Here is a 27623-nt window from a genome sequence, read left to right as displayed (position 1 = left end):
TTAGGGATCCTCCCAATCCACTCCCCAGGACGTGGAAGGCAGATGAACACTGTGACTTTCACCGAAGATCTGGGCACACCACCGATCAGTGTATAACTTTGAGACATGTGATCCAAAAATTGATTGATGAGCGCAAGCTATCATTCCAGCAAACGCCAAATGTTCTGTGGAACCATGCCGCACCATCGCCAGATAAGGCTTAGACACATTGAAGTTTGAGAAGCTCAGGTCTAGCTGCAGTAGAACAGGAAGAATCCAAAATTAAAAGTATCAGCCATGATGATGATTCAGAACGAACCAGCCTTCGCCGAGCCTTCAACACCAGATAGTCGCAAGTGTTAGAGTCTTAGTCCATCTGCTATTTTTATTGAGTCTAGTCATCTAGTTTTGTCTTCTGAAATTTGAATAAATTTTTATTTCGGTCATGTCAGTTAAGTCACTGTCAGTGCCTTGTCCAAGTGAGTCCGTTTCTGATAATGTAAATCTTGAGCTTGTTCAGGATGAGTCCAATAATGATATAATTTCTTTCCATTCAATAAATCTTGCTTCTTCATACATTCTAGTGTGTTTGCTTCTAACTTTCATAACAATAAAAATAAGACTCCCGTCTCGAATGAGGAAAGAAATGCCGACGAAACTCCCCTTAGTTTGTAGCATATGCGCAAACAAGAGGAGCGTCAAGCTTGGCCTCTTAAAGATAAAACTAAAGTGATAAACATTGGCACTGAAACTTTGATTCAGTGAATGCCGATTAAAAGTACATTACCCTCTGAAGAGTGTGAAGAATTGATAAACTTATTTCAAGAATAAGAAGATTGTCTAGAAACGCTACAACCGATACCAGGGGCAAGACATAGATAGAAAGCTCAAGAGAATGGAGAAAGTGAGAGACATATGCTATACAAGGGGCATAGAGTGGAAACAACTTTCATATTTCCAATCAATGACCTTGGTTCTCAAATTCATAATATGAAGCCAACAAATTCAAGATAAGAAGTTTAAGAGCAAGCATTGAAAAGTGATCATCAAATATCAAGAGTTACAAATCTATAGATGGAGGATGTCAAAGAACAAGTTTCGCTCTATGAAAGTCGAAAGCACATATTAGAATCTTGAAAGAAGAAGATTCATTATCTCTTACCTGGAAATGCCGTCAAACTCCGAAAAAAAAAAGAGAAATAATAATGAAGAGAACTCATCAACCTAGATTAATTCCAAACCTGAACATTGGAAGGCCTCCTTTGGCCGAACAAATCCCAGAATCATAACCCAATGTCAAAACAAATACCGGTTTGCAAACCATTTGAGCATGAATGAAATTTTCTTGAAAACCCATCAAACTAAGGGCATCCGCCCCGAACTACGCGAGACCTGATCCCTACACTGGGGTACGTAGGCTGCTCGATTAAACCGAGTTCGGTCGATTCAAAAAAAGAAGAAATTCAATCGTTCCAGAAAAAAAAGAGGGACAAGTTCCAAAAGAAGAGAAGTCAATCATTCCAGAAAGAAAGAAAAAAAGAAAAATCAATTAACCTTCAAACAATTTATCTTCAAACTAGGGGCATTCGCCCTGAACTACACACGACCTGATTCCTACCCTGGGATACGTAGGCAACCTGTTCACAGGTTCGGTCGAAATCTTTGTTCAAACCGTAAGCCATTCTTTGAAAATCCCTATCCTACCTATAAAGTCCTTCAGATGTTCAGAATGAAAGATCTATTACTAAAAAAAAAATATGATGAATAAGAAAAAGAACGGAGTTTGAAGATCTACTAGACTGAAAACCTGAAAAGCCGGTCTAGGCAAAATTTAAGATCATTCCCCTGCTAAGTTGAAAACCCGAAAGGGCGGCTTAGGCAAAAGCTAAGGAGATAGCCTGCTGGATCGAAAACCTAGAAAGGGGGTTCAGGCAAAAGTTAAGGCTAGCACGGTCCGCCAAGTTAAAAACCCTGAAGAGATGACTTGGTCACGTAAGAGAATCATTTTAAGAAGGCTACAGCCGGTATCAAGACTGAAGATAAAAAATAAGTTCAAGCGAGTTCAAGTGTCATCCTAGAAATTGGGGGCATTGAAACCAAACAATCCTAGGAATGGTAACCAAATCCTTGAGGCATTACTGTTTTAAGGAAGAAGTCCAGTGTTTATTAATTGAGAAACTACTCTTTGAAAAGATAGACTTACAAAACAAAACGTTAACTAAGTCAGAAGCATCACTGTGTCTGTCAGTGTAGTTAGTCAATCTTTGTCATTCTAAGTTCACTCTTTCAGAGTTTCTCAATCCTTTGAATAGTGTCCTTTATCCAAATTTCCTCTTTAAGAAGAGTCAGCCGTCGTCCTTGTGTCCAAATGATGCAACTGTCTCGGTGAAATAGGCCCGGTGTCATTAGCTCCCTGCGATTGTACCTGCGCCAAGTTAGTCCTAAAGAAAAGATTTTGAGAATCTAGTCAAAGAGCTTCATTTTAAAGAAGATCAGCTCAGAAGCATTCCGAAGTAGAAACTTCGGGAAGTGGAGTTTCCATAAGAGGACCATGCCCCAGAAAGGCACCTGGGGCATGGAGGATTTCATATGTGATGATGATTGGGCCAGTTTCTCAGAAAGACGAACCCTTAAAATTTTTAATTTCCTTGCGGGCAGTTGAATATTATCCTGGTCAAGAAGTGTTTATCTAAACACCTGTCAAAGGAAAAATGTCACTTCCCAATTTTCAGTATCCAAGAGAGCCGTTGTTCTAAATTACCAATAACAGGTAGTTAGATCAAGGTTTCAGTTATCAAAATCCCCAGAAGAAAAGACAGACAATCTCTTTACGAAAAAAAAAATCATGTTGAAGCTTCCTGATAGCGTTCCTAAACCATTCTCGTTAATCATGTTGCATACTTCCTAAGGTTTGTCGCCTCGTCATTCGTCAAAGTCTTAGTTTCCTATATCTTCATCGGGCACGATTTCTATTGTCCCCGATTTCATCCTACACCAATTTCAAGCATCTAAAATTCATCAAATTCGAGTTTACCTAAAATTCAAGTTCATGAAAAATCTACAAATTCTTCATTGTCGAATTCATTAATTCATCTCAACCAAAGTTGTCTTATCTCTTTTGAACCCGAACAACTACGGTGTCTCATTCTCTTTGAGTCCATATGACTATGGACTCTTATCCTTTTAGGCCTGTATGACTACGGTGTCATATTCCCTTTGAGGCTGTATAACTATAGTGTCTCATTCCCTTCAGGGTCCGTATAATTACGGTGTCATGTTCCTTCCGAGTCCGTACAATTACGGTATCATTTCTTTGGAATCCGTATAAATACGGTATTTCATTCTCTCTGAGTCCATTCGAAAATGGTCTCTTATTCTCTTTAAGCATCATATAAATACGATGTCTCATTTCCTTGGAATCCGTATAAATACGGTGTTTCATTTTCTCTGAGTCCATTCGGAAATGGTCTCTTATTCTTTTTGAGCATCATATAAATACGATGTCTCATTTCCTTGGAATCCGTATAAATACGATGTTTCATTTTCTCTGAGTCCATTCGAAAATGGTCTCTTATTCTCTTTGAGCATTCTACAAATATGATGTCTCATTTCCTTGGAATCCGTATAAATACAGAATTTCATTTTCTCTAAGTCCATTCGAAAATGGTCTCTTATTCTCTTTGAGCATCATACAAATATGATGTCTCATTTCCTTGGAATCCGTATAAATATGGTGTTTCATCTTTTCTGAGTCCATTTGTGAATGGTCTTATGTCCTCCTTGAGCCCGTTTGTGAACGGTGTCTCATTTTCCGAGTCCATTTGTGAATGGTCTCTTATCCTCCTTGAGCCCGTTGTGAACGGTGTCTCATTTTCCGAGTCCATTTGTGAATGGTCTCTTATCCTCTTTGAGCCCGTTTGTGAACGGTGTCTCATTTTTCGAGTCTATTTGTGAATGGCCTCTATCCTCTTTGAGCCCGTTTGTGAACAGTCTCATTTTTTGAGTCCATTTGTGAATGGCCTCATATCCTTTTTGAGCCCGTTTGTGAACGATATCTCATTTTCTGAGTCCATTTGTGAATGGTCTCATGTTCTCCTTGAGCCTGTTTGTGAACGGTGTCTCATTTTCTGAGTCCATTTGTGAACAGTCTCATATCCTCCTTGAGCCCGTTTGTGAACGGTGTCTCATTTTCCGAGTCCATTTGTGAATAGTCTCTTATTCTCTTTGAGCCCGTTTATGAATGGTGTCTCATTTTTCGAGTCCATTTGTGAATGGCCTCATATCCTCTTTGAGCCCGTTTGTCAACGGTGTCTCATTTTTCGAGTCTATTTATGAATCGTCTCTTATTCTCCTTGAGCCCGTTTGTGAATGGTGTCTCATTTTCTGATTCCATTTGTGAATGATCTTATGTCCTCCTTGAGCCCGTTTGTGAACGGTGTCTCATTTTCTGAGTCCATTTGTGAATGGTCTCCTATCCTCCTTGAGGCCGTTTGTGAACGGTGCCTCATTGTCCGAGTCCATTTGGGAATGCCTCTTATCTTCCTTGAGCCCGCCTGTGAACGGTGTCTCATTTTCTTCTAAAAATCGTTTGAGAACGATCTTTGTTCCTTCTCTTCAGAATCCATTCAAAAATGATATCTCATTCTCTCATTGCCCGTTTGTGAACGGCGCCGCATCGGGATTATTTTTCATTCTAAGTTGCGTGATTTTCTTTCTTAGATTGAATTCATTTCTCCATTTATTCTGAACTACCAGCTCATGGTAGCAAGAATAAAAATGATTTTTATTACATTCCAATTCTAGGACTTCATTTAGGGTCTTGCATTAGGTAGTATATATTTGCGTCTAGGTTGCATTTTGTCTAGAGTCCTTTGTTGATTAAAGCTGCGCAAAATGGCTCTGTCACTTTTGCTTTGGTATTCGATGACTACGTCATCTCTACCAAAAAGGGGCATCTGTAGACACCCCCATTTTGCTACGCTTTAAAAGGCGAAAGATTCGACAGTATCATCGAGTCTTGGGTCCGCATGCAGCATTAGATTAGGCATCCATGCATTTTAGGGTATATTTCACCTCATTATGGAAGTATTGAAGTTGATTCGCAATCCTGAAGGTCTCTAGGGGGTTCCTTTGGCCTCCGGAAGATGTAAAATCAAGTTTCCAAGCAAGTGAAAAAACCTGCTATTTTTAGAATTTTCAGGGTTTCCCTCATTTTTGCCCATTTTGCACTACAGGGGTATTTTGGTCATTCTTGATGTATCCCGTTTGAACCCCGAGCTGTGTCCGAGAGATCTTGAGCGATTACATGAATTTTGAAAAAGCTGCTATTTTTAGAAACTCATGGGGCTTCCACATTTTCATCATCTTATGGATGTTTCAATCATTTCTCATATATCCAAAACCATCTCGATGGTACAACTGATGGATTAGGAGTAATTTCGTAAGATTTGGGAAACCTGCTAAATTTAGATCTCTCAAGATTTTCTCTTAGTCTTGCACTTCGGGGGTATTTTAGACATTTCCAATATATCATATTTGGTCCCTAAGTTGTGTCTAAGAAATCTTGAGTCCGTTCATAAATTATCGGAAATTTGCTATTTTTAGAATTTCTCAGGGTTTTCCATAGTCTCGCCAAATTTTAGCACATCGGGGTAATTTGGTCTTTTCCTGTGTAATTCTTTAATCCCCGAAATATGTCTGATAGATTATAAATGATTTTCTGAATTTTGGAAAACCTGTTAAATTTAGAATTTCTCAGTGGTTTCGCTTAATTTGGAAATTCTAAGTGTTGAGGGCATTTTGGGTATTTTTAGGGGATACCAAATGATCCTGTTTAATATTGCTCACCGAAAGGACCCAATTTTAAAAGTTTCTACTTTTGAAGTTTGACTACAAAGACTTTCCATTTTTAATTTTTCCCTTTACGGGTGAACCAATTTGAGGGTATTTTGATCGCATTTGGATGTCTGACAGTCAAATAGGGGCATTTTGGTCCGAAAAGTTATTTTTAAAAAAAGATGGTCCGATCATGTGAGAGGGATGCACCATAAATGTCAATGGGTTGGGTCCATATATAGAATGTTGAATTTAGAAAGATTTTATTGAATTTTTACGGAAAAAGCCGAAACCCGTTGTAGACACCCCATTTTGACCGTACCTTGAGCCTCCCGTGTTTGAACAAAAATCCAACCAAATCAATCAGCTAGGATCCCAAACTCCGCCCTTAGCTAGGTCAAGGTCCCAGCTAGGTCCCTGTAAATTTTCGTCGAAATCCGAGCGCATTTGCCTGGTAAACGAGCCGAGGGAATGCCTTAGTATAAACCGGCAAAAGGGGGGTGGATTATCCTAGAGGGGGTTGTCCCAAGTCAAAGAGGGGGGAGCATTAATATCTCATTTCCCTTTATAAAGGATCGAAGGCTAAAAAAAAAAAAAATTTTTTTTCGTTTCAGAGGGAGAGAGAACGAGATCTGTGAAACCCTTTTCTTTTCTTCTCCTTCTCCTTCTCCGATCGAATATGCCGGATTTCGGCATAGCTCCGGTCATAGCTCCGGCTAGTTGCCGGCTCTTTCTTCTTCCCTTCTTCCAAACATCCATCCCTTTTATCTTTTTCCACCATTTTTTCACCTCAAACCCTAACCGAAGTCATCTTCTCCGGCAAATCCACCTCCTCCGGTGAGCTTGAGTTCCGGCAACTCCGCGACTCCGATCATGCTCTGTATAGCTCCGGTCAAGCCCCGGCTATTTGCCGACTCTTTCTCCTTCTTCTTCTCCAGCAAGCTTCGATCACAGATCCAAACCCTAACTAATTTTTCGAACGGAATCTCTTAGATTCCGATGAGTTTCATATAAAATTCGACCGCCGAAGTTTCTCTACATCACCTCCTTCACCTCCGGTTAGCCACCGCACTCGTCCATCCTTTATCTTTTTCCATTTTTTCCGATCCTCTCCGGCAATTTCATCATATCCTCCGATCAAAGGTCCATCTTCACCGGCGATTATTGCTGGAATCTAGCTTCCTTTCTTCATCACGGCTTTGTCATCAGTTTCATTTTCGATCCGATGATTTGGGAGATTCACCACAGATTCAATCTATTTTCACAAGTTTTGGCTAATTCTACTATCTCTGGTATTAAATCTCCGGCGAATTCATTCCTTCTCCGGTCAGATCTGTCAATTCCGCCGTTATCATCTTGATCTCTGGCCTTCATTTTATCTGGCTACTTTTATGACTTGTGTTTGTCATCACTGATTTTGGAATTGCGGCGTCTCTGTACTTCAATTCAGCTAAGTCAGAATTAGGCGAATTGCTATGGTTTCTGGAAAATTCACCCACCGGAATCTGGTAATTTCTCCGTCATCAAAATTCACCTTCTCTGGTCATTCACCAGGAGTCCGATCAAACATCAAATAGCTGACCAGATCCAGTTACTAGAACATTTTCTCGTTGGATTTGATCGAAGGAGTGGCGGTTTAGGGGCCTCTATCAGTAATTTCAGCAATAAGCTCGGTCAGCTACCTTGTGCAATGCCGGCAAAAGGTTTTAACAGAGTAGATCTTGATTCCACCTCAGATTGCACCTCAGGTAAAATCTGCTGGCATTCTTAGTCTATGGTTAACAAGATGTTTGGTAGATCTTGTTATTTACAATCTCCATTTGATTGAATATTAGCTCACATTTTTGCTCTATTTTGTCACTGGATCAGCACATTTCTACACTATTTTGGCACTAGATCAGCTCACATTTCTGCTCTGTTGGAAAAATAGTTGGGGTTCATTTCACGCACATTTTCTGCACATTTTTGTCCTCTGTTTAGACACTGGTTTATGCACAGTTTCTACACATTTCTGTCTTCTGTTTAGACACTGGTTTAAGCACATTTTCTGCACAAGTTGATGCCCTGTTATGTATTAAATTTTGTATAAATTGAAAATATCCTTAAAAATATTTGTATGATTTGTTAAAAATTTATTATTTGTCTTTTATACTAAGCTTTGAGTTAGGTTTTGAAGACGGTAAATAAATGCATTGTTCAGGTGAGATTATCTCAAAGCTTATTACACTCATTTCCTATTTATTTAAATAAATTGTTAATAGGAAGAAGGAGATCAGATGACTACTCTGTTCGATATTATCGACATGAGTACTGTCTGATCTCAAGGCGGGATTAGAAATATTATCATGTGTATATGATATCAGATGATTACTTTGGCATCATCTGATTTCATTGGAGTCCCCGTATTGGGGTTTGTGGTTGGTTTTGAAGTGTTTTGATATTGTTTTTACTTTATTAGGCTATCCAGCGGCTGGTCTGGACTAATTAATGTTATTTATCATTTTATGATTGCCATTAGATTGTATATTCTTCTTTGCTTAGCACTTGATTTATTCTTAGAATAAAATTTGCGATTATCTGGTAGCCTTTTCTTCTCTTTTTGATAGACTAACACAGTCTTATAGATTTTGTTAAAATTCTTTGATATTAGAATTCCCTCTCGCTGAAAGGGCGATGAAGGCGCTAGCCCAAGCCCATCTCTAGGGGACTTGCACAGTCCGAATAGCATTCTATTTTCTCAAAAGACTTGCCTAGTCTTTTAGATCCAAATCTTTGGAGACAGGCATTGTCTCATTAATGAATCAACCTGAGTTAACCTCTAGAAGACTACCTCTAATCTCATAGGTCTTAAACTCTCTTTTTTGTGCGTCGTTTGGTTTTGGGAGAACACCCTACCCGGCTTGGCAACATACCCCTTACCCTTATGGGTATTGGGTTGCACATTTGTTGCACCCTAGGGCTAGGTAGCTGTCCGGCCCAGCTGGGTGTTTTACCTTTGCCAAATATGCACAAGGTCTCTTTTTTCCTTGTTAGTATTTTTCTCTATCCTACCTCTGTGTCTAAGAGACTTACCTAGTCTCATTTTCTTGCTAAACCTCCTCTTTGTGCATCATTTGGTTTTGGGAGAACATCCTACTCGGCTTGGCAACATACCCCTTACCCTTATGGGTATTGGGTTGCACATTTGTTGCACCCTAGGGCTAGGTAGCTGTCCGGCCCGGCTGGATGTTTTACCTTTACTAAATATGCATAAGGTCTCTTTTTCCTTGTTACTTGTGAGTTTTATCTTAGCTTGATAGTCTCACTAGCACCCTTCTTTATCTCTTTTTCTTTTAGGAGACAGGCTTTGTCTCATTAGCACCTCCTTCTTAGAATCCTATTTTCAGAGTCAGTCCTTAGCCTAGGAGTCTGTCCTTAGCTAGAGAGTCTGTTTTTCTTTCAGGAGTCGGTCCTATCATCATAGGGGTTAGGATTTTATCCAACCTCTCATCAAATCTTGTGTTTTTTTCTATCCGCTCTTGTAAGGTATAGGATGCTGTCCAACCCTTGCAGAGTTGTTATTCTGTTCATTTCCCTCCGCAAAGCATAGGATGCTGTCCAACCTTTGCGGGATATCAGGAGTCTGTCTTCCCCTTATGATGATAGGATTTGTCCCCTTTGAGTCAAAAATACTTAAAAACAATAAAAACATCTAAAAAACAAAAAAATCTCAAAAATCTTGAATCATTAGGAGTAGTTAGGAAATCTATTCCGAACTACGTTGGCTTGATCCTCTTCCACGAGGTACGTAGTGCAGCTTGGGATCCACAGCCCAAGTCCAGCCAAACCTTTAAAAATAAGCATTTTAAATCTTTCAAAATTACAAAAAATCTTTCAAAATATTGTTTTTTCGAAAGGATCTTCCTCTAGAGTTAGGAGGTTGTCCTAGTTAGAGAGTTTTTGAGTCGGGAGTTGCTCCCTCGTTCGTTGTTTGTTTGTTGTGTGTTTTATTTGTTTGTGTTAGAGTTAGGAGTGAGTCCTAGCTAGGAGTTTTACGCCTCCGTCCGGTCAGTTGGCGATCCACATCGCCAATTGATGACTAGGTCTAAGATGCGATAGATCCTACTGTTTTCCTAGGATATACAGCCTAGCTACACATAGATTATAGGAACCACCTGCATTAGCTTAGGGCTAACCTGCATTTAGTTAGAGCATATAGGGTGTCCTAAAATCTACAATCCATTGGAATTTAAATAATCACACAAGAAGCTTTAAGAACTAGTCCGGTCTTTTAGATCGAGTCTAGGATAGAGGTCTAGATGTCTTAGGCATCATAGCTTAGAATAGGTGCGAAGAACTACGTTGCCTTGATTCTCGAGGAGGCGGGGATACGTAGGCTTCTTTGGATGAAGATCATATCATCTAAAGACTCGGGCCTAGGTATAGATTAGAGTCTTAGGGTTGTATGGTATCGAGTCATTTTCTATGTTTTGCAGTGTTTTCTTACTTTATTGTGCAGACCTTATACTTTTTTGGTGTGTCATGCATGTGTTTGTTCATCAGAACTTAGACACCCATTAGGCATGTCACTTATAACCTAGCTATGCTTAGGCGGCACATGTTTCTTTTATTTTATCTTGTGTGCCTTTGATTTCATCTCCGAGACATGCATGATTAGATAGACGTCTTCTCGGAGATATTCATTCCCATTTCATATGATTTTCGCCCAAAACTCTACAAAATTATTAAGTAAATGGCATAAGAGACCAGGTGTTTACACTTGGGCGGATGAGGTGCTCTTTAGACCTTCCAAATTCGTAACCAGGCACGAACCCTCTTTTTATAATCTCTGGTTATCCGTTGCAACAGAGCATAGTATGGGATCCAGGGCCCATTTGCCTTTTTTCCTTGGATGGCGACTCTTCTTTGTTTAAGGTACGCCTCGAATCTGGGCCAGTCCCCGAATCGAGAGGTATCTCACCTTTGTATCGCCACTCATGCTGTGAGAGGCACATTCTTTCGAGAGTTCCTTGGTAGAGCTCTCCATTCACGTGGATGATCCAGTGAGACTTCGTAGCGTGGGGCATGTCCCCCGCCGCTTCTCTCGGATCGGGGTCCACAGGCTGGCGACTCTGCTGGGGATTTCTTTCGAGATACTGCCTAACTCTGTTAAAATGCCATTTGTTACTAACTTTGAAGAATTTTTGGGCTAAAATCATGTGAAATGAGAATTTAATCGTTTAGAATCCAGGGGCACCAAATAGGTGTTTAAAACAATGGAATCACACACTGCACCACATGCATCATTTTATTTTCATTTTTTTCTTTTATTGATTTTATTATTATGGGCTCCACGGGATAGATACAGTGCGTGCCAGATGGGATGTCATTACCCTGCTGGTGCTATTGTATCTATTTCCAAGCTATGCGCCAGAGCTGCAGACGTAGACACTGGGTGTGCTGGTGTTCTACAGTAGCCGATGAGCAATGAACTTACTCTGTATAATGCTGGGTGTGCTGGCGTTATACATCAAGGGTATGGTCATAAGCATAGTACCCTGCAGAAATGCCCGGGCCTTACTTTTATTTCATTATATTATGTATATATATATATTAGTTGATCCCTTTAGAACCAAAATTAGGGAACCCTTGCTAGGACACTATATATATGTACTCATATAGGACGAACATGTGCGACCAGCATATGTGAGCCTAGGATGGAAGTCAGCCTACCCATGTAGTGTAGAAGGGCAAGTCACACCGTGATTACCCGCCGCGTTATCTAATACACTCACAGACACTTTTGAGTCAAGATTTTCTTGGCTCTGCTAGATCAGGTTAGGGCTGGTGCCCCTGGTTAGGATATATATGTATATACCTATTTATTGATTATTAGATTAGGGCTTACTCCTATGTAATGTTTCTTATCTAATCCAATCAGTCATTTTCTTTGAGATTTAGATTTGGTCGATGACTTCTATTTGTCATCGTTATGACCATGGTCTTTGTTCTGATCTTTCGATCATAGATCTGGTTCATACCTTGTATCATTGATCCTATATGTGCATTATTAGATTAGGGTTTACCTCTTAGTTAGGTTCTCCTTCGTAATCTAATCAATCCTTTCTATTTTATCCATTCTGTGGATTGTCATTAGATTATTGGTTCTTTATCCATTATCTATTCCTTGATCTATTGGTCTTAAAATTGATCCATGTTTTACATTATTAGATTAGGGTTTACCTCTTAGTTAGGTTTTCATTCTTAATCTAATCAATTATCCCTATCTATTCATTCTTTTAGATTATGATCAGATCGATGGCTTCTAATCATCATTCTTATGGTCACGATCTATCCTTCGATCTTTTGGTTGCAAATTCAACCCATCTCTAAATGTCGTCATTCATGGTCAGTCCCTCACATCCCTCCGATGACCATATTCTGTTTTTCACTCATGAGCCTATCTTGCCACAATCATTTGAGTGCAAGTATCCTTGCTGGGAGTTCTATACTACAGAGATTATTCATATACCCTTGAGATGACTTGTGGGGTCCCTTTTGTGTGGCCGTCATGCTGACAATTTTTACCCAACACATTTTCAATGTGATCACCATCTTTTGGGATTGTTGATGAGTCATGTGTTTATCTTACCATAATCATTCTTCCAATTGTTATGCTGTTGGTTCTTACCCATGGGAGAGATGTGTTTGTATTATCTCTTGTTTCAACTTGTGTATAACATTCAACGAGATTGTCTCACACTAAAATTAGTGTTTCTCATTTCCATGACAGGAGTCAGACCTAATTGATTTCACCCATTTGTTGAACCAGTTTCCTTTCATTTCACCCAGCCAGGTCAACAGAACCTACACCAGGGTTGAAACCCTAGTTATGGACATCATGGAGGAAGGAGTGCCACCCATAACCTTTCAATGCCAGTTCATTTACCATCGAAGAAGTGTCCTGTTTTGTTAAGTTTGTCTTTCGTTGAGTGTACACCAATTTTCTTCTCTCAAAGTTGGTAAGTCTTATTTTGTCAATGTCAAACAAAAGAAAGAAATGTGTGTGTCATGTTTGTCAGTCGTGTTCATTCACAGTTTGTTGCTTCCATCCTTTGTCAAGTTCGATGTAGAGCTCATTGAGGCGTGTCGAAAAAAAAAGTTACTGATGTACTTCAGAGTCTTCAATTCAATAAAGTTGTTCATTTTGTATCTTTGATGTTCTATGATTCACTCTTAGATCTAATGTTTAAACTAAAACTAAAGACACCCTCTTCGGATGAGAATGCAGACGAAATTCCCCTCGAGATCTGAAACATGATCAAACGAGAGGAAGAGCGTCGAGCATAGCCACTCAAAGAAGAAATCAAAGCTGTTGATAGTAGTATTGAAATCCGAAACTCGGGAAAGACTGATTGGCAAAACTTTATCTCCCGAGGAAAACGAGGAATTGATAAACCTATTTAGAGGGGGTTTGAGGTAGTCTTGCTTGATCCTATAAGGATAAACCGGGTGAATGCCTTGTTGTGATGAAAAGCAAGACTCCATCAGCTTTAGACATTTAGTCAAAAGCAAAAATTCAAGAGAGTGAAGCATCAGACATCAAGTGAAGCTGATGAGAACATTGAGAGAAGGTTTTCAGATGCAAAGTTGTATTCATAGAACTTGATCCCCAAGAAGAACACTAGGGTTGTACATCCTGGTGGGATTTCAAGTCATTGTATTCAGATAGTAAGGACAATTCTTATGTCCAAAAGAAAGAGAATATTCAAAAGAAAGAAAGGCATGAGAAAAAGATAAGAAGGAGACGGGAATGTGTCCCTTAGACAACTCCTTAGAAAAATCAAAGACCCAAGTGATGGAGTCTATGAGATAGATTGAATATCAGAATTGTCTCCGACATTTGGAGATTATCGAGAGCGATATAATCTTGAGCATTCAAGATATTCGAGAAGCGCACAAGTTTAAGTGGAGCACCGTGGTTGAAGTCTTGCTTGCAAATATCGCCAAACTCTCGAAAAAAAAAAATCAAAGTCTTGAACCTTATTCCTCAAAAGCTTGTACATCAAAACATCAGGAGGCCATCTTTGGACGTTTGAGCCTTTATAGCCAAAATCCCAATGTTTAAAAAAAAATCCTTTGTGAGCCCTTTGAGCCAACGTTTTAAAACCAAATAATTCTTTCAACCACATTATAAACCAGGGGCATTTATGCACCTGAACTACGTCATGACATGATCCCCAACTCTTCGGGGGTACGTAGGCAACCTGATCAATTCAGGTTCGGTCAAAACCTTGGGGATAAAAGCTAAATCATTCCCCTTCCAAAATTTTGAAGCTAAAAAGCTAAACCATTCTTTGTTAAACCCCAAAGCGAACTACGCGGATCTGATCCTCCATTTTTGGGGTACGTAGGTAGTCTGGCAAGACCAGATTCGGTCCAAATCGTTTGAACTTCCGATATCCAACCCTTTTGAACCCGAGCCTACCTATAAAGTTCTTCTGGTGAAACGAGCAAAGGTTCAAGGCAATTGAAAACAAAAACAGAAAGAAATGAAAAGAACGAGAGTCTGAAGACCCACTAGGTTGAAAACCCGAAAGGGCGGCCTAGATAAAGTCATGTACTTGCTAAGTCTATAATCAAAGGAGCCGGCTTATTGTGGACCCCGATCCGAGAGAGGGGCGGGGGACGGGCCCCACACTGGTCTCTATGGATCATCCACGTGAATGGAGAGCTCTACCAAGGAACTCTCGAAAGAAGAAATGCCTCTCACAGTATGAGTGGCGATATAAAAGGTGAGATACCTCTCGATTCGGGGACTAGCTCAGATTCGAGGCGTACCTTAAACAAAGAAGAGTCGCCATCCAAGGAAAAAGGCAAATGGGCCCTGGATCCCATACTATGCTCTGTTGCAACGGATAACCAGAGATTATAAAAAGAGGGTTCGTGCCTGGTTACGAATTTGGAAGGTCTAAAGAGCACCTCATCCGCCCAAGTGTAAACACCTGGTCTCTTATGCCATTTATTTAATGATTTTGAAGAGTTTTGAGCAAAAGTCATATGAAATGAGAATCAATATCTCCGAGAAGACGTCTATCTAATCATGCATGTCTCGGAGATGAATTATAATCACACATAAAAAGAAATGAAATAAGTGTCGCCTAAGCAAAACTAGGTTATAAGTGACATGCCTAATGGGTGTCTAAGTTCTGGTGAACAAACACATGCATGACACACAAAAAAAAAAAGTATAAGGTATGCGCAATAAAGTAAGAAAACATTGCAAAACATAGAAAATGACTCGATACCAAACAACCCTAAGACTCTAATCTATACCTAGGCCCGAGTCTTTAGATGATCTGATGTTCATCCAAAGAAGCCTACGTATCCCCGCCTCCACGAGAATCAAGGCAACGTAGTTCTTCGCACCTATTCTAAGCTATGATGCCTAAGACATCTAGACCTCTATCCTAGACTCGATCTAAAAGACCGGACTAATTCTTAAAGCTTCTTGTGTGATTATTTAAATTCCAATGGATTGTAGATTTTAGGACACCCTATATGCCCTAACTAAATGCAGGTTAGCCCTAAGCTAATGCAGGTGGTTCCTATAATCTATGTGTAGCTAGGCTATATATCCTGAAGAAAACAGTAGGATCTATCGCATCTTAGACCTAGTCATCAATTGGCGATGTGGATCGCCAACTGACCGGACGGAGGTGTAGAACTCCTAGGTAGGACTCACTCCTAACTCTAACACAAACAAATAAAACACACAACAAACAAACAGATGAACGAGGGAGCAACTCCCGACTCAAAAACTCTCTAACTAGGACAAGCTCCTAACTCTAGAGGAAGATCCTTTCGAAGAAAACAATATTTTGAAAGATTTTTGTAATTTTGAAAGATTTAAAATGCTTATTTTTAAAGATTTGGCTGGACTTGGGATGTGGATCCCAAGCTGCACTACGTACCCTGTTGAAAGGGATCAAGCCAACGTAGTTCGAAACAAACTTTCCTAATACACTATAAAACTCAACACTTTAAGTTTTTTTTTTTAAAGGTTTTTGATGTTTTCAAATGTTTTTGAAGTGCTTTTATATTTTTGACGATTAAAAGTATGTTAACACCCTTTCGACTAAAGGGGATCTGATAGAAGAGCCTCTATACCCACCATATCACGGTAAGGTATTAAAGAGGGAAACGGGATCCCTCAAGCCTTGGGGGGAGGAAGACAAACGAGGGAACTAAAATTCCGATATGAGAAAAATAATCTCAAAGAGATGACCAAAAGCTGACGAGACTTAGCCAGTCTCCAAAATATAGGATATCTAATCTATGGAGTAAAACCTCTAAACAAATAACAGATGATAAGCTTCTAGCCCTAAGGGCAGACTTCTAACCAATGACGCTAAAAAAGGGTACCTGACAAGACAAACAGTGTCTTATAACTCTATGAGAGGAGGAGAGTATGAGGCTAGGTAAGCCTCCTAAAGGGAGAATTCTCTAAATGAGACAAGGCTTGTCTCCAAATAGGGGCTCTGCAAATGAGGCAAGGCATGTCTTATAGACACAAAGATGGGTTCTAAATGAGGCTTGACTCCCAAAGAGAAATGCCTCACGAGACAAGGTATGTCTCCTAATGGGGGCTATAGATGACTCTTTCACTGCCCTAGCAATGAGGGAGCTAACTATCTAAAAGGGCGTCTAAAAGACTAGGCAAGTCTACTATATAAAGGAGGGGGAACACTACTTGGACTGAGTAAGTCCTATAAGGATGGGCTTGGGCTAATGCCTTCATTGCCCCGATAATGAATGAGAAGGATCTAATCTCTAGCAAAATGGAAACCATAGGAAGGTGCGACCAATGAAATTAAATCAATCTCAAGGGACAAAGAAGAAAAGCTAGAAAAGATTGGATAATTTTTCTGTAAACTACCTAAAAAAATAATAATAATAATTTGTGAGTCCAATTCCATCCAATCACACAAATAGACAATATTAGCAACTTTACCCATTTATTCATTCCCTGTAATATTATGGGATACTGAAAGAAAGTCTAACAAACTTTGCATCATAAAAATCTTGTGAACTTTATTAAAAGAAATCCAACCTAATACTATAATCAAATCCAAAATATTTAATTTGAGAATCTTAAGTAAACTTGATTCCATGAATTGGGTATAATATTTAAAGAAAACCGAATAAATTTTTATAACCCACACGAACAGGCTACTTAATAAATGTGCATTGTATGGACTGTTTTTATAATACCCAAGGAAACAATCTCCATATGACATTTAAATGTCTCGGTTACAATTAAAACATGACAGATTTTTATACTATAAATTTCATTGCACTATTCCTTAAATAAAGACTAAGTAAGCCTCAAAGCCAATTTGTGTGTTACCCAAAACATACAGAACAAACCAATTTTATACCTTAAGCAATACGGTATTGTTTTACAAAATAAAAATAAAATCAATTAATTTTATGACAGTTCCCAATTAAAAGAATCCAAATAATACATCTTTTCTACTTATACGTCTAAAAACAAAAATTGAACATTCATAATTTTAAATACACCCAAACTACTTTATGAATTGAACTAGTTCATGAACTGAATCATTTCGTGAAATAAACCAGTTCATAAAATGAAGTGAACTAATAGGATACAGAGCATACCATTATGCACAGAATATATATAATTTATGTCTATTTCCTCATGACTGGTAAATAAAGCATAATCATGGCAGGTACTTTGGACAAAATGATAATAATCATTCAAAATGATCATCCAAATATTCCTAAAATTACATAGCAACAACAGAACTTTACTTGTTATAGATCTTGCACCCATTTGCATTAAACAGATAAGAAAGAACTAATACTACTCAATAAATCAAGGCTTTTTTCCAACCATAACTTCTAAAAGAAAAATATTCTAATGAAGTACAAAATATCATTGAACCTGTAAATGAGTTAATATCATTCTCCAAGCTACCCCTCATATGGAGCTTCATTTCACGATTTCAAATTTTTTTTTTTTTACACGGACCTTAAAATGTCTAATCTTTCGAGCATCGAGATTTATTAGCCAAGAACTAAACATCATGTTCAAGTTTTACAAGAAAATTCCCAGAGAAGGTATCTAATAATTAATTTTTATAATAAAAACAGCTACAAAATTCCCTATCAGATCTTTAATAATAATAATGATAATAATTTTGGTTGATTATGAAGATCAGATAGTGTGAGAAGGGATAACAGCTGCTAAAACATAGATATATTAACAAAACTGTGTGGACTGCCACAGACATTTTCATGTTTCGATACTAAAATAACAGCTGCTATGGTCATTATTTTATTCCAACAACATAATACGGGTTGGGCTGTTGTGGTAAGGGTTAAAACAAGGGTTAATTCAAAACAAAGGCTGAAACTAGGGCTGATTTCAAAACAGGGCTGATTCAACATAAAAACTGAAACAAAGACTATAAAATTTTCATCAATTCATTCGAGATACATGGAGATTTTAAAGAAAGATATTTTTTTTTTATAAACTCATCACCGAGACATGAGGACTATGATTAAAATAAAATCCAGCCATACAAACTAAGGTACCAAAATATGGTAAATGGGATATCACTCGCAGCTGAGCTATTAGAGGCTAATTATGATGATCTTACTATGCTCTCATAACTACAAGTTTATCCCCTGCCGTAAAGTTCTCTACAAACTTAAAAGGTAGATATACTTAAACTGAAATTGAGCATACATATGACTACAAAGACACAACTGAATCGAAATTGTACACACACAATGAAATAAACTCATCTAAACTATTGCATATATCACTCCAATTTACATTTCTAAGATTAAAGCTTATGTTTCAAGAATAAATGCAAAGGTAGGGCAATACAATTACTGAAAACTAAAAAAACTGAATGAAAGATGTTCTTAGCATCGAGTATATATAAAAAAAAATGGGGGCTGTCATTATCAAGGATATGAGTAATGAAGATAGCCACACTCTCATCACAACATTCATAGCAGGCCAACTTCCATTAAAAACTGTATCATAGAAGGGGAAATATTATGATGTACAATGATGCCAATGTTTCCTTCCTAGCACAAAACAGAAACTGACAGGTCCTTCCTCATGCTTTGGTAGAAAAGAAATATAAAGTATTTGAAACAGGTTATGTGCTAACAGATTCCAGGTTATATGGCAACTCATTCCAGGTTGTATGCTAACAGATTCCAGGCTATGTGCTAACAGATTCCATGTTATATGGCAATTAATTCCAGGTTGTATGCTAACAGATTCCAGGCTATGTGCTAACAGATTCCAGGTCATATGGCAATTAATTCCAGGTGGTATGCTAACAGATTCCAGATTATGTGTTAATAGATTCTAGATTATATGCTAACAGATTCCAGGTTGTGACAATTCAATCACTATGATTTTCATTTCAACCTTTAACAGACCAACTGAGTGATATCATCCTATGAAGGGAAATCGTTAGACACATTTATTGGAACCAGCTAGAACAAGCTATTATAAAATAAAATAAAAATGACTTGAATTACGCAAGCAACAAGCGTCTTACCACATATTTCACCAAAATAGAAGGCATAACCGTTCAGGAATAACAATCAGAGCAACACAATTGAAACAAAAAGATAAAATTATGCAAAAATAAAACAGAACGCATGTTATTCTGTGAAAAATCAAAGATAAAAATAATTAAACTAACCTCCAAGGAATAAAAACCTTAAGTATCGACAGCTAGGTAACTAAAGTATGTAAGGGTGCATGTTATAACATGAGAGCCACCATTGTCATATCAAAAGACAAACTGAACATATTATTTAACCTAAATAACAAGTAGATTTAGGGTTCTGTTTGGGGCATAACTACGGTTACTCAACAAAATAAGGGCTGTTATTATTTTCATAAGGTAATATAAATACCAATTCATTAATAGTCATTAAATCAAATCTACAAACATTAGTTTATTGGTGTTGCAAAGAGACAAAATATCTTCATATATAACTAGAAATAAAAGCTCATTCGTACATAATTCAAGATGATAACCAAAGCATAATTATGTTGACATCAATGGATCAAGGTATAGAGGCAACAACTACCTTATCTAATTAATAAAACAATGGGAACATAACACAAACTTAAGGAAGGGAATCAGGCATAAATATTTCTATAACCCTACCAATAAGAAAAGGACTGCTACAAACATAACCGTATTTCAAGAATTAATCTCAAACAGCCACCTGAGCTATTGCAATTTCTAAGAGATCATAATGAGCAATCAATCAACCATGAATAAAAATTAGAGCTTTTGTCCAATAAATCATACAAAAATAATACACGCTGAAACTTATAAAAAGCAAAAGAAAAAAATGATATTGCAAAAAAAATTACAACATTAACATATTGAATCATAATGTTTACTAACCTTAATCCTACATTTTCGGATTACAAAAGACCTACCAATTGACTTTCTCCTTTTCTTAAAAAAAAACTCATTTACATTTTTTTTTTATCAAATATAGGGACAACTATTTAAGAGTTATAAAAAATCAAGGTACATAACCATACCATTTTTCAGAATGTGAGATTCAAAACAGAAAAATCATCTTTTAAATTATAAACAAATCATATGTTCATCGTTCAAAAGGAAAACTGATCATTCTAGTTGTACATCACAATTTAATGAGCATTCTATTTCCCAATATTACTTCAATTAATTTAAAATTGCATAATGTAAAGAAATCGTAATCCACATGTAATCTCAGCATATCCAAAAGTAGATCAAATCCATGGCTAAAAAAATAAAATCAACCATCACAATATTGCCTATGGCTCAAAACTGAGATAAACCTTTCTAAAACCAACTCAAGCAGTAAACACCATTAATCATCTTAAAATCTGATCATGAAACACTTGCCTCTATTTTTTTTATTCAGTCATACAATACTCAAATTTCTTTGACATATAAAGTAAAAGTTCATAAAAAAAAAAATTGAAACAATGAGACTCGTGCCACTAGTCAGGTCAAAATATGAAAGCATTAAACCTCTAAAAATCTTATAAAAACTATGGACAAATATACACAATTTATAGCTTATCACAAACAGATCTCATGAGTCTCATAAAATTGATGACAGAAATTATATAACACGGATCTCTCATCATATAAATCTCAACTAAAGAACAAATTTTATTACTATACATCTCTCACAATCTGCAACAAAGATGAGGAATCGTAGAGATCAGCTACCGAAAATAAGTTTCTCAGAAAGAAATATCAAATTGCAGAAATCATGCTCAGAAGAATAAAAAAATATAATCAATTCATAGGCGAACAAATCCTTACACTCTATATAAAATAAACATACCTTTCACCAAACTGTTCTCTTTCTTGAGCTAGAAATTCACTTTCACATTTGAACAAAGCTCTGATCTCAAACTTATGCCTTTCTTGAGCACGAAAAGTGAGGTTCGAGTGTAGATATTCCAAGACAATATAAGAATCTCTCAGACTTAGGGATTAATTAAAAGAAGCAAAACAGATCTAAGGTTTCAGGTGAAAAATGATCGGATCTAGACTTTAAAAGTTTAGGTCTAGGCTTTAATAACAGAAATCTGGAAAATCATCTAACTCAAAGATTTTGCAAAGGCAGATCTATAGCTCTAGGGTTTGGATTCAAAAACTGAATACAATCTGAAATTGATGAACAAATAAAATCATCAGATTGCAAAGATGACAATTCTAACAAGAAATCGGCCGGAGATCTAGTCGGAGAAGACAATCGGAAAAAGAAAAAAAACACAGGTTAGGGTTAAGAGTTAGAAATCTGAGATTCAGGGTTTGACAAAAAAGGTATAGAGAAAAGCCTAAGGTTCTACGGAAGAATAAGGAAGATGAATGGCAAGAGGATACCGATCGGAGCCTTGCCGGAGAAGAAGAAGAACACGATTTAGGGTTTCGGTTTTCAGATCTACTTTCTCTCTCTCTTTTCTCTCTCTTTCTCTCTCTAAAAGGAAAAAACGAAAAATAAGAATTCTCTTTTTTTTTTAAAATGAGAAGGGCACCTCTGTATTTATAGGTATACTCAATAATCTTTCGCCCCCCCTTTTTCTGCCTCCAGACACTCCTTTCAGGTCATTTCATTTGTATTTTGCTTAAAATGGGCGGTCTATGAAAAATTGATAACTGAAAATTAAGAAAATAATGTTCAGGCCCTTAGTTGCCCAGAAACACCTCTCTACTGCCAAATACACCAACTGGACCACCCCTAAACTAGATAAACCACACTCCTTCTGGTACCTTATGCTCACACTACATTACCTACTTCGCTCGTTGACGAAGCAAAAAACCGTCGGATTTCGACGAAATTTTAAAGGGATTTAATTGGGATCTTAACCCACACTAGAGTATGATTTGGGATATTAGATCATCTATTTGAAAGATTTTCTAATCAAACTAGGCTCTTAGGGTTCGGTCAAAATGGGGTGTCTACAGATGCCCCTCTTTGACAGAGCGTGTGTAACGCGCGAATGTCAAAGCTGAACAGACAACACATTTTGATCGACCCGAGAGCAAATTTTTGGGTTTTCGATTCAAAATGGTAATCACAAAGGTAAAAATATCAAAATGACTTTTTCTCAAGAATAAAACTCTACTAACAATAGGGAGATAGCCTCTCACCGACTCTTGTCATCTAAAATGAGATATCTTCTCTCTAATACTCGAACTCAATAGACTATATCGATCAACAAAAAAAACCTTTTTTTTGAAAACAAACAAACACAAAACACTTTTTTTTATACTGGAAACCAAAATTTTAACAAAACATGAAACGAAACACTTAAAGAATAAAATCGTATTTCAAACACACAATTGTATCGATGAATAAGGGTTTTTGCGGACAATCAGACCAAATATCACTTGGTCAATTGCCAAAAATGATATCATTTAAAGGGATGAGCAAGTTTTAACAATCAGACTAAATATTGCTTGGTCAGTTGTCAAAACTAGCTCAAAACAGAAGGGCGATAACTACACAGACCATTGCTGAAAATTCGTCTGTTTAGCCATCCAGATAATCCTGACTCCTCTCTTTCAAGGTAGCGGGTCATCCAAGATTGATATGGTCCGGCGAAAAGGGTTCCATATAAATCCACGCAGATATACCTGACTCCTAACTCGTTAGGTAGCGGTACATTGCGAAGTGACAATTAGACAGGCCAAAATTTGGCATTTCACTGCTAAATGTCACGGGCGAAGAAGAAAAGACCAGACTCCAAATATACGGAGCTCAATTTCACTGGTAGTTTCTTACTTCTAAAAACTCTTCATGAGTAAAGAAAATCCCAGACTCCAAACATACGGAGCTGCTTCACTGGAAATTCCTTTAAGAAGAAATCATTTTCAAATGATGAGAGAAATTACCAGACTCTAAATCATAGAGCCATTGGAGAAAATATATACAACATGATGAAAGAAAATATCAAACTCCAAAACACGGAGCCATTGGCGATTTCCTTTTGAAACTTTCTCAAATGGTGAGAGAAAAGAACCAAACTTCAAATCACGGAGCCATTGGCAAAAATATTTTTTTTTTAAACCTTTCAAATAGTGAAAGAAACTACCAATCTCCAAATCACGGAGCCATTGGCAAAGACACATTTTTTTTTTTAAAAAACCTTTCAAATGGTGAAAGAAAAGACCAATCTCCAAATCACAGAGCCATTGGCGAAAACATTTACAAAATGATATAAGAAAATGCCAAACTCCAAATCACGGAGCCATTGACGAAAACACATTTTTAAATCTTTCAAATGATAAAAGAAAAGTCCAATCTCTAAATTACGGAGCCATTGGCAAACATTTATAAGATGATAAAAGAAAAAATGCCAAACTCCAAATCACGGAGCCATTGGCAAAAATAAAATTCATTGAAATGATTGAAGAAACGACCAACTTTGATCGATTTCACCAGATGAATAAATCATTTCTGCCTGAGAATGATTGAAAATGCACGATCTGTGCTGAAGAGAAAACTCAAGCAAGGATGAAGAAATTTTCGAGTATTGATCATTAAAATAATGGAAAAGAAGTCTGCTGGAATTTTGAAAATTGCAGGAATGAATTCTAGACTCCGCTGGGAGTAAAGATTTTCTGAAAACTTGACTCAGAAAGAAAACAATTTGATTGAAGAGCTTGAACCAGAAGAATGTATTCAAGTTCCTCTATTCTTTATTTGATGAGAATTGCCATCTCAAATATCATTGTTTGATTGATATCTTTTATGACGCAAGTCATAAAAGATGCCCCTAGTATGATTATTTCCATGACAAAATTCATTGGAGAGCAACAATAAAGGGATCAAAAGGATAAACAGAAAGCTTTCATTAATAAACTCTTGGGATTACAAAGTTTTTCTCATGAACACTTGGATTTACAAAATTTTCTCATGTACAAGAAACTGGTTTTGCTCAGAAACTTTCTTCATTTCTGCCAACCACTGATACTTCAGACGGGTTTTAAGAGCCTGCCACATTCTGAATTCTGCTTTGCTTTACATTATAAACAAAAGGCACGGATTCTCTTCTTTCCCTCCCTTTTACCACCCCGGCTTTGGGAGGGCATTGACTAAACAAGACCTCAAAACTTGACCTCGACTCGACAAAATAAAGACTTTGACAAGCGACAAACGAGGACTTTGACAAAAACACAAGACATGAACACTAAGAGAGACCGAATCTGCTTCTTAGCCTGATAAAATATTTCAAGATGGTAAAAGTCTACCACTCTTAGATTCTTTTGGTTACCGTGTTTAAAGGTGTTTCATTCCTTTTTCGGTATTTCTGTTATGGTTATTATCCCTTTAGATTGCTTAGTTTCAATCTCCTTAACTCATAAAGTACCAAAGGAAGCTTTGCTGGTGCTTACTCAAACATTAGAATGATGCCAAAGAAAATGAAAGTCTAACTGGCTCTTCAAAGCTCTGTCCTCTCTGCATGAAGTCACTGCCATGACCAAATCGCCTTTCTAGGTTTTCGATTTGGCGGACTGTATGCCTTATATTTTGCCTGGACTGTCTGCCCTTGCAGATTTTCCATCCAGCAGGCTCAGCACCCTGATTTTTGCCTAAGCCGCCCTTTCGGGTTTCCAGCTCAGCGGGTGAATGACCCTAACTTTTGCCTAGACCGCCCTTGCGGGTTTTCAGTCTAGCGGGTCTAAGACTCCATCATTTTTCTTTCTTTCTGTTTCTCTACAATCCTGGGCCTAAAATACACCAGAAAGACTTTAAGGTAGGCTTAGATTCAAGCAGGATAAACCTTGGTTTGATTGCATGTATTTTAAACCGAATCTGGACCTTCCAGACTGCCTACGTATCCCTGAAGAAATGGGAATCAGGTTTGCGTAGTTCGCCCATTTGGGGTTTCAAAAATTTTTATTTTCAAAATGTTACGAAAGATATGACCGATCCTGAATTAATCAGGCTACCTATATACCCTTAAAAAGGGATCAGGTCATAATGTAGTTCAAGTTCAATATCTTTTATGACGCAAGTCATAAAAGATGCCCCTGGTTTGAGTTTGTCAAAGAAATGGAGTATTATTTTTTATTGGCCCAAAGGGTTTGCAAATGGTTTTAAACATATAGGTTGTTGGCTCAAAGCTCAAATCGATCAAAGATGGCTTTCTGGTGTAATTAAGCATAATACTTCTTTAATTGATCCAGGTTCGTAGGTTCATTTAATTTTTCTCCACTTTCATCGAGGAGTCTTACGGCTTTTCCAGGCAGGACCTCATCGACGATGTAAGGACCAGACCAATTTGGCCTGAATTTCCCTCGAGGATCAAATACTGGTGCCCTATAGGACTTTAAGACGATATCTCCTGGCTTCAAATCTCGAACCTTGACCTTCTTGTTAAAGGCTCTTTCGATTCTCCTTTGATACCCTTGGATGTGATACAAGGCTCTCAACCTCTTTTCGTCAATCATCTGCAATTCCTGATGTCTAGCTCTTGCCCACTCAGACTCTGACAGATTCGCTTCCATCATAACTCTTAGGGACGAGATTCTCACTTCAACAGGGAGGACTGCTTCCATTCCATACACTAGAGAATATGGAGTTACACCTGTAGAGGATCTGATCGATGTCCGATAAGCCCACAAGGCATAAGGGAGTTTATTCGACCAGTCTTTATAAGTCTCAGTCATCTTACTGATAATGACTTTGATATTCTTGTTCGCTGCCTCTACAGCACCATTTGTTTGAGGTCTGTAAGGAGATGACTTGTGGTGTCTTATCTTGAATTCTTCACACAGGTGTAACACCTCTTTCTTGAATTGCGACCCATTATCTGAAATCAACTCATGAGGTATTCCGTATCTGCAAATAATGTTGGTGCGGATAAACTTCGCAACTGTATTCGAAGTGATGGAAGCGTACGAAGCAGCTTCAATCCATTTCGTAAAATAGTCAATCGCGACTAAAATGTACTCATGCCCGCTTGAAGACCTCGGATAAACTTTTCCAATGATATCAATCCCCCATACTGAAAATGGCCACGGCGAAGTCAAAGAATGCAATTCTGACGGAGGAACATGAATAAGATTTGCATAAACTTGGCACTTATGGCATTTCTTCACAAAGGCAAAGCAATCTGCTTCCATTGTGAGCCAATAAAATCCAAGTCTTAAAATTTTTCTAGATAACATCTTGCCATTCATATGCGGTCCACAAACTCCCTCATGAGTCTGTTCAATAAGCTCCACAGCTTTGTCTTCATCAACACATAAGAGTTGGATTCCGTCAAAAGATCGCCTATACAGCTCTTCACCACAAATGATGAAATTGGTAGCTAGCCTCTGAAGAGTTTTCCTCTCTTTGCTTGAAGCGTCAGGAGGGTGACCCTTGCCAGAAATGAAGTTCTTGATATCCGTATACCAGGGTTTCCCATCCGGACATCTTGCCAATATTTCTATCGCATTCACATGCGCAGGAGCCCACTGCAATCTGACAGCTAATGGCTGAACCTCCATAGTTGCAGAGATGTCTAGCATCGAAGCCAAAGTTGCTAAAGCATCAGCAAAATGGTTCCTGGTTCTAGACAAGTGAGTAAAAGTGATATTCTTGAATTTTTTAACCAGAGATTCCAAATATGCGTTATAAGGGATCAATTTATCCTCCCGAGTCTTCCATTGCCCATTGGTTTGACAAATAATGAGCATTGAGTCCCCAAACACATCTATATCTTGAACTTGAAGAGCTAAAGCTGCCTCGAGTCCTGCTATACAAGCTTCATATTCTGCCATGTTGTTCGTGCACTCAAACTGCAACTTAATGGATAAAGGGATATACTCTTTCTTTGGAGATATCAACACTGCACCCACTCCTCGACCTTGGTTATTGACTGCTCCGTCAAAATACATCAACCATTTGGTACCTGGAGTTTCTTCTTCAATATCCATTATTTCTTCATCAGGAAACTCAGTTTTCAGGAAAACATTCTCCTCTGTAGGAGAATCAGCCAGCTGCTCAGCTATAACCCGTCCTTTGATGGACTTCTGAGTGACATAAATGATGTCAAACTCAAATAACAATAACAACCACCTTGCGGTTCTTCCAGTAAGGGCGGGTTTCTCAAACAAGTACTTCAACGGATCCATCCGTGAAAGTAAAAGAACCTTGTTTGACAACAAATAGTGTCTAAGCCTTTGAGTAGCCCAAACCAATGCTAGACAAGTTTTCTCCAGAACAGAGTACTTTATCTCATATTCCAACAT

At 37.9% G+C, this 27623-nt stretch overlaps 1 protein-coding gene across 1 annotated transcript; it reads right to left on the bottom strand.

Annotated features, from left to right (window-relative positions):
* LOC143869732 (uncharacterized) lies at window positions 1-27623 on the bottom strand. The gene is made up of 4 exons (XM_077376292.1): window positions 27525-27623; window positions 27284-27404; window positions 26583-27145; window positions 1-234 (listed from the first exon to the last, which is right to left on the bottom strand). Exons 1-4 carry the CDS (start codon window positions 27621-27623, stop codon window positions 1-3), a joined length of 1017 nt encoding a protein of 338 aa, XP_077232407.1.

Source organism: Tasmannia lanceolata, unplaced genomic scaffold, assembly GCF_043159265.1.
Source record: "Tasmannia lanceolata isolate RefF3 unplaced genomic scaffold, GAP_Taslan_0.1 ptg000003l, whole genome shotgun sequence".
Lineage (NCBI taxonomy): Eukaryota > Viridiplantae > Streptophyta > Magnoliopsida > Canellales > Winteraceae > Tasmannia > Tasmannia lanceolata.
This window is presented reverse-complemented; position numbering and strand designations above follow the sequence as displayed.